General features: G+C 41.1%; 1 protein-coding gene across 2 annotated transcripts in view; it reads right to left on the minus strand.

The window, feature by feature from the left end:
• Positions 1 to 686, minus strand: part of LOC135496996 (uncharacterized) — a 117,504-nt gene extending 116,818 nt beyond the window's left edge. For both annotated transcript variants that reach the window (XR_010448750.1, XM_064786614.1), the window contains exon 1: positions 430 to 686. Coding sequence is in view for 1 of the 2 variants with exons in the window: in XM_064786614.1 (XP_064642684.1) it covers positions 430 to 490 (61 nt within the window). In the remaining variant the exon portion in view is untranslated. The remainder of the gene's footprint in view (positions 1 to 429) is intronic.
• Positions 687 to 13,454: the final 12,768 nt, after the last annotated feature.

Raw genomic sequence — 13,454 nt, forward strand, 5'->3', positions numbered from 1 at the left:
GTTAAATGGTGTTCACTGAACACCGACATGCCTGACACCGACACCCTTAATCAATCATGATTTTCGGGGTCCAATACAACACTCTTTTTTAGTGCCGATGAGACTACTTTTTTACTGTGTGTAACATTATTCTATTAAAAATCATCGTAACTAAAAGGGTTTGCATATCGGATTTTCACTCACATCGGAAATAATTTTCTGTCCCGTTCTAATGCAGTTCCATCAAAATACCACCGTGTATATCGGACCAAATCGGCGTATTACGAAATTCGGCAAAAGGGTCATGGCGGGTGGGCCTTTGTCTTACACGGAGTTAATCGAACTTTTTGAAACCACCATTCCCCAGACGTGAGGCAACGTCTTTGTCACCAACTGCCCAGTCCTGATAATATAAGTAGGGTTAGAATTGAATCAATCGAAAACACCTACCTGGGCCAAAGGACTTCGTCGACCTTATTGTGTCCATCGAGACGACCGAAGAAGTATCCATTTTGTCTCAGGTTGCGTACGGTTACAGAATGTCTAAATAACAAATATCTAATCCGTAATTTTAATCGTGGTTGAGAAAATTATGGAATCACTCGGAAGCAATGCCGCGATTCAGCAGATTTCTGGTCCTGAATGTTCAATGCTCGAAATCAATTTTGCCTCGCTATCCAAACATAAAATCATAATATGCGGTATTTTCATGATCAGCAGCGATCGATTTATCCGTAAGAGAGGCACATTATGTATAGCCTTTCATTCTGTCACGACTGGTCACTCCATCAGGTCTATGGTGCATTGTATCAAACTATGACAAATTCGAATCAGGAATTATTGCCATTGGTCGGATTTTCCTTTTGCCAAATAATGAAAAACCGCCTCCGTGCATTTCCCAACTAAACCAAATTATTTCTGCAACTGAACTGTTTCCCAGAAGTTTAAAATGTATGACTATGTCGAACTGCTGAAAAAATATAGTCCGCAGCGAAAAATGGCACTATGCGCGCATAGAAGCCTAACATGGATAGGAAATGTTGTCAGTTACGCGTCAAACGGCTCGTTCTTGATCATGCCGTGTCCAGTGTGGCAAAGAATGTAATCTAGATACATCGGACTGTGAAGCTTAAGATGAAATATAACATTTTGTACAATTCTGCATTTTTTGAGTGAAATAACCAAAAATCAAAGTGCCAGTTTTTTCCCGAAGTGAACGCCATTCGCCTTGTCCGATAGAAGTTCACTAGTTTTTAATGAATTATTGAATATTAAAACGCTACATTACAAAATTACTCTACTTACATAGAACTACATGTGCAGAGTCCTTAGGTTTATTTGAGAACTTTCCAATTCTCATTTTTCACTAAGGTACATTTCTCGGTCCAAAGTAAATGAACCTTTGAAATTTAAAAATTTTCTGAAATATTATTCCTTATTTTGATCTAAACTTTAGGTAAAGCATTATTGCATGTTTTCGTACACACTCTGAGGTGGTTGCTGCATTTCTGGAATGAATAGGGCCCGGGTTCGATCTCGGGAGAACCCAGGTTTGTATTTCTGGATGAACCGGCGTGGCTTTCAAGGCACTAAAATTCCAGGCTCTTCACAACAAGTACTCGAGGGTCTGTCAGATGAGACTGAAAGCCGTGGTCCCTTGTACCTGAGTGTCTATGCCAGGGCAAGAAAAATATCTCACATTAAGAGGACAGTAGCCTATAGTGGACTACATACCTCCCGCAAAAATCCAAAAATTCTGGGCCACCCTGTAGTTGAGACGTATAGACGCATGTCAATTGTTGCCTTTCATTTCTTGTAGTACATAGCGGATCGATTTCATAACATCAACTGGTCGCACAACGATTATTAAAAACCCTCAGCCTCGAGCCAGAAGATTACCCACCATGGTTGGATTTGTTCCCAGTGACCCCTCCCTAATGCTACCTATTGAAAACCCATTAAAGGGCCGTGTCCATGCTATGCATTCTATTGTGCACCTAATATCATTTTCGCCAGAAATCCATTAATCAACACTAATGATACCAAATGGGCGGATTATCCAACAACATTTTACGAGCCTTGTCAATGGGACCAGTCGCAGCCAATTCCGGACATGCCGGCGCATCGGTGGGAAAGCTGAATTTACGCCAGTAATTGAATGCACATTTGGCTTGAATTACATCAGGGGTTTCTATTATGTTGATGCATTATATAGCTTTTCAGCTTGTATCCACGGATGGTCGTGCCTTTGTTTATCCATTGATAAACCGTATAGTGTTTTGAAAAGTCCAAAAGTGTTGAATTAACGAAATATATGGCACGCCGTTTGCTTCAAAAATTCAACAAAAAAAAAATATAATCGAAAAGAAAAAACACACGATATCTTGAAATCAATGTCTTGAATTTACAAATATAACTTAGTTTTAAGAAATATTATCAGTCCAAACAAAATAGAAGCGAGTGAAAATATGTATATAAATATCGAACAAAAAATGTAATTGAACACCTAAAAAATGTAATCCAACAAAATAAGACATCGAACAAAAAAAGTAATCGAACATTTAAAAAATGTCATCGAACAAAAAAATGTCGCCCAACAAAAAAAGTAATCGAACATTTAAAAATGCCATCGAACATTTAAAAATGCCATCGAACAAAAAAAAAGTCACCGAAAAAAAAAGTAATCGTACATTTAAACAAGAGGCCCAAGGGCCTGGCGCTCAGCTGAGTTAATATCATTAATATCTTCCCGGTGTTTAGTTCATTATGCATGAAAATGGCATGCTCCATGGTATTTGATATCCTTTTGCGTTCACTACGGTACCAATGTTTTTGGTTGACATAATTATGCCACTGTTCATTCCTCAATCCTGACCATAATTCGGGTGAAATCATCGTATGAAAATATTTACCGAAACATGAAGTTTATGCCATGAATGAGGATACTCATTGTCATAGCCTCGTTTACAAGTACGAAGTATTTTCCCGCGAATATTCAAAACTGCTTGGCTCCTTGCCAGTTAAATAACATGTGACTATACACAAAATAGAAAACTTTGATGGAAATTGTAAATCATTTTTTTATCTATCAGGGGAAACAAGCTGATGATGATCAAATAAATCATTCATGAGAAATCGTTTTGTTGCTGAAGCTTGCATGACAAAGTTAATGCTAAACCTTTTCTTGTGCTCTACTGCGCCACCGTAGTTTTCTATTTAGACCAGCGATGACGTCATTTCTGGTGATTCCCTACGTTGTCCAATGAGCGCTTTTTAAAATGTGCCATTTGGTATTGTACAGTATGCAATGTATTTTTTCAGCGCTGCCAGTTGCCGAACAGAATGCCGTAGTTCCCTCAATTTCCAATCAATTTTTATGGTAGTGACATTATTGTATTGCTGAGAATGTCTACTTTTTACTCATGAAAGAATCGTAGAACTAAAACTTAATAGGCGAACAGACTCATGCCGATTCACTGCACATACTGTGGGAATTCTCCACTTCAAAATACATCGGCGATGTCATCGCGAACAGAGCATGCACTTCCGATATCGTTTTCACAGAAATGTGGCCAAATTTTCAAGAACTAATTTCTGAAAGTAGTCCCTAAAGACCTTATGACTACCACTGAAACAAACTGGTGATAATATCGCCTACCAGACTACTTTTTATGCAGAAAATTGGGTACTTGAGTGTCATTGAGCTCCAAGATTATTGCACATGACGTAAACAACATGCCGCCATTTTGTCTCCGCTTCGGTATTTCGTACGCCGCTTATAATGCACCTTCTCAATTAAAACCAACATAATAAGGCCTTACATCGTTGATTGAATAGGAACACCACACAAAACACAATAAAGTGGGGGTACAATCGATTACGAAGCTGAAGTGAACAGTGATTTATTCCTGGAGCTACTGCTTTTGTTGTGTAGCTGCCATGTTTTGAGAACTGGCAAATAGGAGACTTCATTGATGGCTGACGTCATCGGGCGGGAATTTGAATCGGCAGAAATAATTAAAAGGCAGGTAGCGCCCTCTCCTGTTAAAATTTTGAACTTTTTCTCAATAAAATAGATTTTAAAGAATTTTATCTTAATATTAGAGCATATTTCGACTCATTCTGCTGCTCCTAGGCCGATATAGGCCAGTTTCCTTCATGCACTCTCGCTCGCAGGAAGTAGGTCGAATGGCGACAAATTTTATTTTGAAAGTAGAGTTTGACCAGAAGTATCCAGAAATGCAAAATTGAAGTCTCTAGGTCTTACGGTTACAAAATGTGCACCATGGGTTTAACGGACGGATGGATGGATGGATGGATGGACAGACGGACGCCACTGAACAACTTATTTGACAAGCTCGGCTGACTTAGTCAGCTGAGCTAAAAAAGTGTCATCAAGAAAAAAAATCGTGGCATGTCATCAGGGCAACTTGAAGGCACCATGCCCGAATCTGCATTTTGGCTTGAAATCGCCTTATGGGAAGGTTGGTGAAAAGCTCACCGTGGTGTATTTGCCTTCAATTCTCAAATGGCCACTGGAACCAAGTCATTTCACATTAACCCATGATGTGACACACCGTTGTGTTTGTAATCACCTCTAGGTTCTGTATCTGTCGTCTAAAGGGGCATTATTGAACATCATAAACTCATTAATGGGCCATAGGTCAAGTTCTGCATTGTTCTAAATCACCTTTAAAATGCCAATAAGCCAATAAGCCAATGGAAGGCCACTAGCAACTCTCTGACTTTTTTTCTTCAGAATTTCTTCGACGTCAGGACGTTTTGCGGGCGGAACGAAACATTCTCGCAGAATTCACGTGACTCCTGCCAGCGATCACGTGACTCCTGGCAGAAATCACTTTACTCCTTGCAGAAGTCACGTGACTCCTGGCAGAAATCACGTGACCGCGAAAATGATGAAGTCGCGCATCATCGCTGCGTTTCCATTTGCCATTTCTGAGCCAATTCGCTTAGTCCAGGTAACCTCGACCCTATTCGCCGCGCAGCGGAGGGTCGAGGACGCCTCGTTGATTTATACAGTGGACGAACGTTATTGCATGTTCATTCATGTTGATACTCGGCGCCCTGGTATCAATGATTTTTCACTGGGCTCCAGGTTACCGGGGAAACCCCAATTCCAATGCAACATGTACTATCCAATATGCATTGGCTTGGCTGAGTTTGGTGGTGTTTTATCATTAAAAGTAAGTAAGTATTCCTCCCAAGATCTCTTAAAAGATCATCAAAGGAGCTGCAGTTGAACAAATTGTTCAATTCGTCCGCATTCATAGAGTTGGACGCCATTGCTGCACATAGTAAAATCGTCAAACTTTAGAAAAGTTCGTGAGTGGCGAAAAATATAATATATGACGTCATCGGTTTAAGTGGTCACTTGCGTTCTGCCAGGAGTGACGTGAGTCCTGGCGTCGAAAAATTCTGAAGGAAAAAAAGTTCTGCCGTATTTTTCGTCCTGACAATTTTTTTTAAAACGTGAAAAAAAATTGTTCTGAAGGGGAAAAAATAAATGGATAGGAATATTTTACCTGGTGTTGTAAAATCTTTGTCCTGAAATAAATTCTTGTACAATTTCGCAATTTGTAGCGTGATTCTGGCGTAAAAATTCATTCCTGATGTAAAAATTTCGTCCTGGATAAATTCCGCCTTGGCATGCCATATGTGACACACCATTGTGTTTGTAATCACTTCTAGTTTCTGTATCTGTCGTCTAAAGGGGCATTATTGAACATCATAAACCCATTAATGAGCCAAAGGTCATATTCTGCATTGTTCTTAATCACCTTTTAAATGATAATAAGCCAATGGTAGGCTACTAGCAACTCTCTGTTACTCATTTTAACACCTTTGAGGAATATTGACATGTCAATTCTCAAATGGCCACTGGAACCAAGCCATTTCACATTACCCATGATGTGACACACCACTATGTTTGTAATCACTTCTAGTTTCTGTATCTGTCGTCTAAAGTGGCATTATTGAACATGAGAAACCTACGGTGGCCCGTATATGCCATATGTTTTTTTAATAATTTAATTTGGATTTTTTTCCTCGAATTACCACCGCGGTGACAATAATTACCACCGCGGTGACAATAATTACCACCGCGGTGACAATGATTACCACCGCGGTGACAATAATTACCATCGCGGTGGTAATTAATTACAGCCAAGAAGATGATTGGACGCGCTATATGACGTCATGTGTTTTTAAGGTGAAGGTCAGACACACGGATATTTCGAATGGCTACCGTTTCAAGACATCTCGTGAAATGGCCTCTGCTGAATATCTTCCTCTACATTCAAATGCTGCCACAACAGTCGACAGGGATGTTGTTATTAAGATCTACTTCAGTTTCGGCTTCAGTTATGCAGATATTATTCGAGTTTTGGCTTTGTACCATGACGTGAGCTTAAGTTTACGTCAGCTCAGCCGGATTTTGAGGAGGCTTGGTCTTCGACGGCGTAATATCAATACCGATTTTAACAATGTTGTTCAGTTAGTGGAACAAGAGTTATCTGGTTCTGGTCGTGACTTAGGATACAGGTCAATGCACGAGAGATTACGTAAGATTCATGATGTAGTTACTGATAGGGAGACTGTCCGTTTGACACTTCTTCATCTCGACGCAGATGGAGTTGAAATGCGTCGACGACGCAGGTTGCGCAGACGACTATATCAAGTACCAGGGCCGAATTACATATGGCACCTCGACGGATGGGACAAGTTAAAGCCGTACGGGTTCCCGGTCCATGGCTGCATCGACGGCTACTCGAGACGAATCATCTGGCTGCAGGTAGCTTCGACAAATAACGACCCGTCTGTTGTTTGTAGATACTTTGCAGACATAGCAGGAAAAATGAAAGGCGTTCCAAGAGTAGTGAGAGCAGACCGTGGCACCGAAAACGTTCACATTGAAACAATGCAAACCTTTCTACGCAGTGCACATGATGATGATCGCGCGTTACATAATACTACATTCATGTACGGAAGGTCGACTGCTAATCAGCATATTGAGAGCTGGTGGAGCAAATTTGGCCAACAGGGGATGTATTTCTGGACATCACATTTCAAAGAATTGAATGAAATTGGCATTACAAATGAACTGCACATTGAATGTTGTAGATTCTGCTATATGCCACTTCTCAGTGCGGAATTACACGATATCATGAAACTGTGGAATACACATTATATACGCAAATCTCGGAACGAGCATGTCCCGCATGGCAGACCCGACGTCATTTACTTCATTCCGGAGATGTTCGGTGGCAGAGACTATCTACTTGGGGTGGATGATACTGAATTAGTTGCAATTTCTGATTTATTAACTGTTGCACCACCGATGTGTCAGAACGAGTATTCAGAACTGTTTGAGTTGCTAATGATGGAGAAAACCCTTGCTTATCCTTCGACAATAGAGGAAGCCGATGAACTATTAGTCACTCTGCTTGATACAACTGAGGACTATCTTGCCCAGCTGTAAACATACTTTATCACGGTTAATAGCTCGGTGTTCATGTTTCTTATCTAAGCACGGAAACTTATAACTTCCTACATACTAGCTGGAATATTTATAGGCGTTTATCCGTTGATATTGTTGTTGTCTAAATTCATTGTCGGTCGATGATGCACCCTCTCGACTACATTGTACTGTCTTACTTTCATTCATCAACATAATACTACTTTTGTTGAATAAATGTTTATTCTTATACAAATACCTGATACCTACTTCATCAATAGACTTCATCTCTCCGACTTTCACTGTCCAGAGCATGCTCCGCAAAAAACAGTGAACTCTTCACTGTCTCTATTTTCCGCTTACACAGTAGACAGTTCACATTTGGCCTGATTGTAACTTACGGCTGGGAATGATGGGACCCCGACCCATGATCACTGCCAAACTTCATACGTGAGACAAAAAGTTACCAGATTGTGACTCGTGGCTGTGAATGATAGGACCCCGACCCCTGATCACTGCCAAAAAGTAACCTGATTGTGACTTGACTTACGGCTGGGAATGATGGGACTCCTACCCATGACCACTGCCAAACTTTATATGTTAGACAAAAAGTTACCAGATTGTGACTCGTGGCTGTGAATGATAGGACCTCGACCCATGATCACTGCCAAACTTCATACGTGAGACAAAAAGTTACCAGATTGTGACTCGTGGCTGAGAATGATAGGACCCCGACCCCTGATCACTGCCAAACTTTATATGTAAGACAAAAAGTTACCAGATTGTGACTCGCGGCTGGGAATGATAGGACCCCGACCCATGATCACTGCCAAACTTTATATGTGAGACAAAAAGTTACCAGATTGTGACTCGTGGCTGGGAATGATAGGACCCCGACCCATGATGATCATTGACAAACGTCATACTTGAGACAAAAATTTACCAGATTGTGACTGGCGGCTGGGAATGAGAGGACCTAACCGCCCCAACCCCTCATACTCCTGGTGCATAGGGGAAAAAGGTCTCTTATTGTGACATGTTGTTGGAAATGATACCGCCTGTAGCCGCCCATCCTCACTGCTAAAATGAAATAAAAGAGTCAACATTTCAAATTCAAATTGATTTATTGATTGATTATCTATTCGGCTAGAGTCAAAAACTATATATATAGTACAAATTAAAAACACGTGGTCATTCAACAATATTCCAGAATATTCAATGGTATTCTTCGTTGCACAGAGAATGTGCGCAAAAGCAAACACACAGTAGAATGTTCACTGTTTAATGCGATATCGACAACAGTGAAATGCTCTACTGTTGTATAGTGGAGAGAGCACGTTGCATGATGCGACACACCATTGTGTTTTTAGCTCAGCTGACAAAGTCAGCGGAGCTAGTAGAATAGCTGTTCAAATGGTGTCCGTCCTGCAATCCATCCATCCATCCATCTAGGGACCCATCTGTGGACAAAATTGGACATTTCTGACCGGGAAGACCCAGCCACTTCGTTGACGGTGGTAAATTAGGAGTTGCCCAAGGTGAACTCAAAAAACGAAAAATCAGCGCGATCCGACCTATATTAAGAGAATGAGGTCATTTCGCGTTTAGATTTCTTTCCCTTTTTACCTCGGTCCACAGAGCAAATATTGATTTCAAATATGGCTGAATATTTTTTAATATTTTTTCATTTTTTACTTTTAATGGAATTAATATAGTTTTCACCGCCAGTTGGCGCTGCAGGCACATTGACTGAATTTTGGCGATTTCAAATTTGGCGGTGGCTCAACTTTTTGCAAGCAGTGCTGCTGATTGGCCGATCGATAGAAGAGATGCCACCATTTAAAAATGGCGGTAGTCGCTGCTTCAATGAAGGTGAGTGAACTTTCTCATGTTCAATCGGTTGATACTCTTTTAATCAACATGACCATGTACCTGAAATTTGTGAAGGTACTGCAAAGAGTCTATATAATTCAGATTTATCAATAGTTTTTTATAATATTGCGGAAATTTTGTGCACAAATTAGCGAAAGTTGGTGCTCGTCTCATGTCATTTTAGAGCGAGGAATTTGTTTCCGTCGATCTCTACCACTGAAAAATCGCTTGCATAGCTTCGAATTTTTGTGAAAATAAGTATCTGAACTTGGTTTCAAATAGTCTAGAGAGTTACCTTTGTGGTGATACATATAGTATGTGATAAATATTTGTGGAATTTGTGAAATTCGGCTTTCAAACGTGCCGATGATGCAAGCGATCTCACGTGAATTTTGCAAGTCCTGATTTGTCGACCGGGTGTCAAGAATCACTCGCGAGTTCAAACATCGAAAATAATATCTGAACTTAGTTTCAAATAGCCTACGCAATTATCATTTCGGTGATATATAATGCATGCATGTAATAATTGATTGATCTGCCTAAAACGCGCAATTAAAACGGCGAAAGATCTTGATAAACACTCTGGTGGCGGTCGCACTAAATAACGACCGGTAGGGCCCGAAGTCTGGCGGAGAAAAAAAGGTAGCGCCCGGAGGTTGAAACGGGATTTTTATGCACTTTTAACTGTATATTTATGTTGTTTAGATGTATTTCTAACAGTTCTGTAACTTTGATGACCAAGCTTGCACCCAAAGTTGGTAAAATTGATGCTTGTTTATGGACTGCGCGAGCGACCGGAGAATTCGCCGTCGGCCATTTTGGCTACGGTCCCTGAGTTGTTGTGGTTGGCAATTTTGCAACAAATCTCGCCATTTACGTTTGTTTTCTCCCTGTCTGGTCATTGGCCGTGAAAAAAATTATTTTGAAAGTCACATTATGACATCGTAGTATGAATTCCACTGCAGTTTCGTTAGGCAGCAATGCTCATGTTTTTGGTTTGCAATCCTGTACTGTCTGTACACTGTGCTGTGCATGGTTTAAAGAATTGAACCCGAGGCGGAGGACCTTGGTTGAGTTACCAAGACACTCTCGGGTGGAGCTAAAATACAGTCCAAACCCTCGCCGATAGGCGAGGGTTTGGACGAAATTTTAGCTCCACCCGAGAGTGTCTTGGTAACTCAACCAAGGTCCGAAGCCGAGGTTCAATTTCTATTCTAAAATACCTCAAACTTAAAAAGATAGGCCACGAAATAACTTGAATATGTGCGAATTTGGCAAATTCCATCCATCGCCTGCCCGGAGCGCCGGTAGCGCCGTTGTTTACATTATGTTACGGCAGCGCGTATTGGAAGTCCGGATCGGTTCGCTCAAGTGATGCTAAAATCCGCGCAAATGGGCTATTTGGAGCGTTTTTCTCAGCAAATATGTGTAGTGCTCATTAAAAAACTTAGGGTGGTTGATGCTTCCTTGGCTGATTTGTGTTTGAAGCAGTGTTTTGAGAGCCTCAAACTTCTGAAGTGAGCTGTGTGCATGGTTTCCACATTTTAGTGCAACCCGAGGGAACTTTGGTAGAGCATCTTGGTTGCGTGTCCAAAACACTCCACTCTCAGAATGAGGCTTATGCATTTTCCATTTAAAAGTTGACTTTACGGTACCAAGGTATTTTAGAATGTACTGTTGGCTGTAAAAAAAGACAAAAACGATAGCCTAAGACTAAGAGGATAACTCAACAGGCCCTCATGATTCAATTGATGGACACCTTATTTGATAGTACCTCATCATTAAGTCCACTAGATCCTGTTCTGTCACATGTCGTAGACGATAGACAATTTTCAAAATGTAGTACACCACTCGCTCATCTTTAAGCCCAGCTCTCGGCTCACATCATGTGGGCACGGTTGGCTGTTGAGTGTTATGGTTCAGTCTGTGAGACTAATTTAAAGAGGTTACACTTTTATTTTGAATTGGAAAACAGCCCACAGGACTGACTTTTCACTGAGTAATAAGTGTGCCCTTCAAAGGTTAAGTCTCTTTCTGGATTTGCTTCCATAGATGCCTTGTTCAGGATATCATCTGACCGATGCCTGGTCAAGCACAGACTGTATCCGGTGGTGTACATTTCCCCGTCTATATCACCCTTTTTTATTCAGTCAGTGTTAATTTCTCTTCTCTTTTTTTACAGATTTACTGTTGTTGGTTATTGCAAGAGGAGTCGTTGGCACATTTCAAGTCCAGGGAAGCACTTGCTGTTCCCACATTCAGAGTAAGGTGTGCTTACTCGTTTTACTGCTTTCCATTCCCGGAGAGCGTTATCAAATATCTGCCGCAAGGCAACAAATATCTGCCGCAAGGCGCTTCAAATATCTGCCGAAAGGCATCAAATATCTGTCACACCAATAAAGTTCATTTTGTTAACCAACTCTTTATCTTCTTTTCTTCACATACAAAAAAGACCGTCCCAAACATTTGGCTGCATCCACTTCATCAATGTCCAGACAACAGTCGGTTCATTTGACCATTGTAAAGCACCAGGCCCCACCTCACAAAATACACTGTGATAATTATGTACCTTGTGTCCATGTGCATGTTATTAGTTCCACCTACGCTGCATGAAGGTCTCGTTAGGGAGTTTTTCCCAAATGTACGCGATGATGACGTGCCCCATTAACAGGGCGTAACATATATTTTAAGATGCGTTTCCAAAGTGAATGCATGAGAACAACCCATTTGTGTCGTATATCACTGGAAACGCCTGATTCCCCTGATTCTGCAGGATGTTAAATCGGGCATTTTATTTCTTTAAATAAATCATAAGCGTCGCATTTGCTCCTAGCTATGTTCACCATCCCAAATGGCAATATTGCCAATTGGGCCGGACAATCACGAAAACCCCCAAATATTATACATTTCTTCCTGAATAATTCTTACAGAGACCATTCTCCCATGAAAGACAGTTGCTTACGCTACACAAAAATCAAAAAAAAATCGAGGGTCAACCATTGAACTTTTGAGATAATATGTTGAATTTTGCACAAATCAGCGAAAAACGCACCAACTGGCACTGGACGGCATTTTAACACGGGGCCGACGCACATCCCAAGTTCAGTGTACACATACGTCGGCAACAACAGTATAAATGCGTAGTTTCTTGTTAGTCGCCTATTGAGTAGCGCTATAGGTTTCAGAAACTCCAAAAAAACATGTCTTTGCCAAAACAACTGCTGAATCAACGCTGACATACTGTAAGGACCGAGAAATCAATGATTTTAGGAACTAGGGTTGGCCGCGCATGAATAACAAAAAAAACTCCCTAATGAGACCGAAGACAAGGACTCCACTCTTTGACGTCACCACACAACTCCTTGACGTCATCACACACCCCACTACTGCAACGGCAATAGAAATGACTTTACGTCATATAGCAGGGTGACGTCAACTCAGTACTTCAGCATGCACTGATATAGCAAGAAGGTCTTCGCACCAGCACTTCTGCGTGCTAGACGTTATAGCTTCACGTTGCCTCATAATAACGGTACCGACACACACTTGGCCCTTGTCTTCACCTAGCCATTTCAGCTGAGCGCCAGGCCCTTGGGCCTCTTGTTAATCACCTCTAGTTGCTGTATCTGTAGTCTAAAGGGGCATTATTGAACATAATAAACCCATTAAGGTCAAATTCTGCATTGGAATGCCATTATTAACCCGCTGGTACCCATTTTAACACCATTGGGGGAATATTGGCATGTCACCAGGGCAACTTGAAGGCACAATTCCCGAATCTGTATTTTGGCTTTAAATCGCCTTATGGGAAGGTTGGTGAAAAATTGCCTAATTTTGATACCTTTAAAATCGTTATTCTTCAGTTGGCGAACAGTCTCGTTCCCCAAAGCGACGCTGCACAATATTTCATCGTTTATTTCTTTAGTGGGAGAAAATAATCCCGAGATACACAAACTGAACGGCTAATCCCTCATAATCCCTTGGCAATCTTGATGAAATGGACCCACCAAAGTAGGCTAAATCGCTAGTCAAATGACATTTTATCGTCGTGGCTTCTCGAAATATCGGTCTCATTTTGTCCGAAAGGTCATCTCAACTCGGTATAACCGAAATGAGAGCAATAGGTCGC

Source organism: Lineus longissimus, chromosome 12 (genome assembly GCF_910592395.1).
Source record: "Lineus longissimus chromosome 12, tnLinLong1.2, whole genome shotgun sequence".
In the NCBI taxonomy this organism is placed as follows: Eukaryota; Metazoa; Nemertea; class Pilidiophora; order Heteronemertea; family Lineidae; genus Lineus; species Lineus longissimus.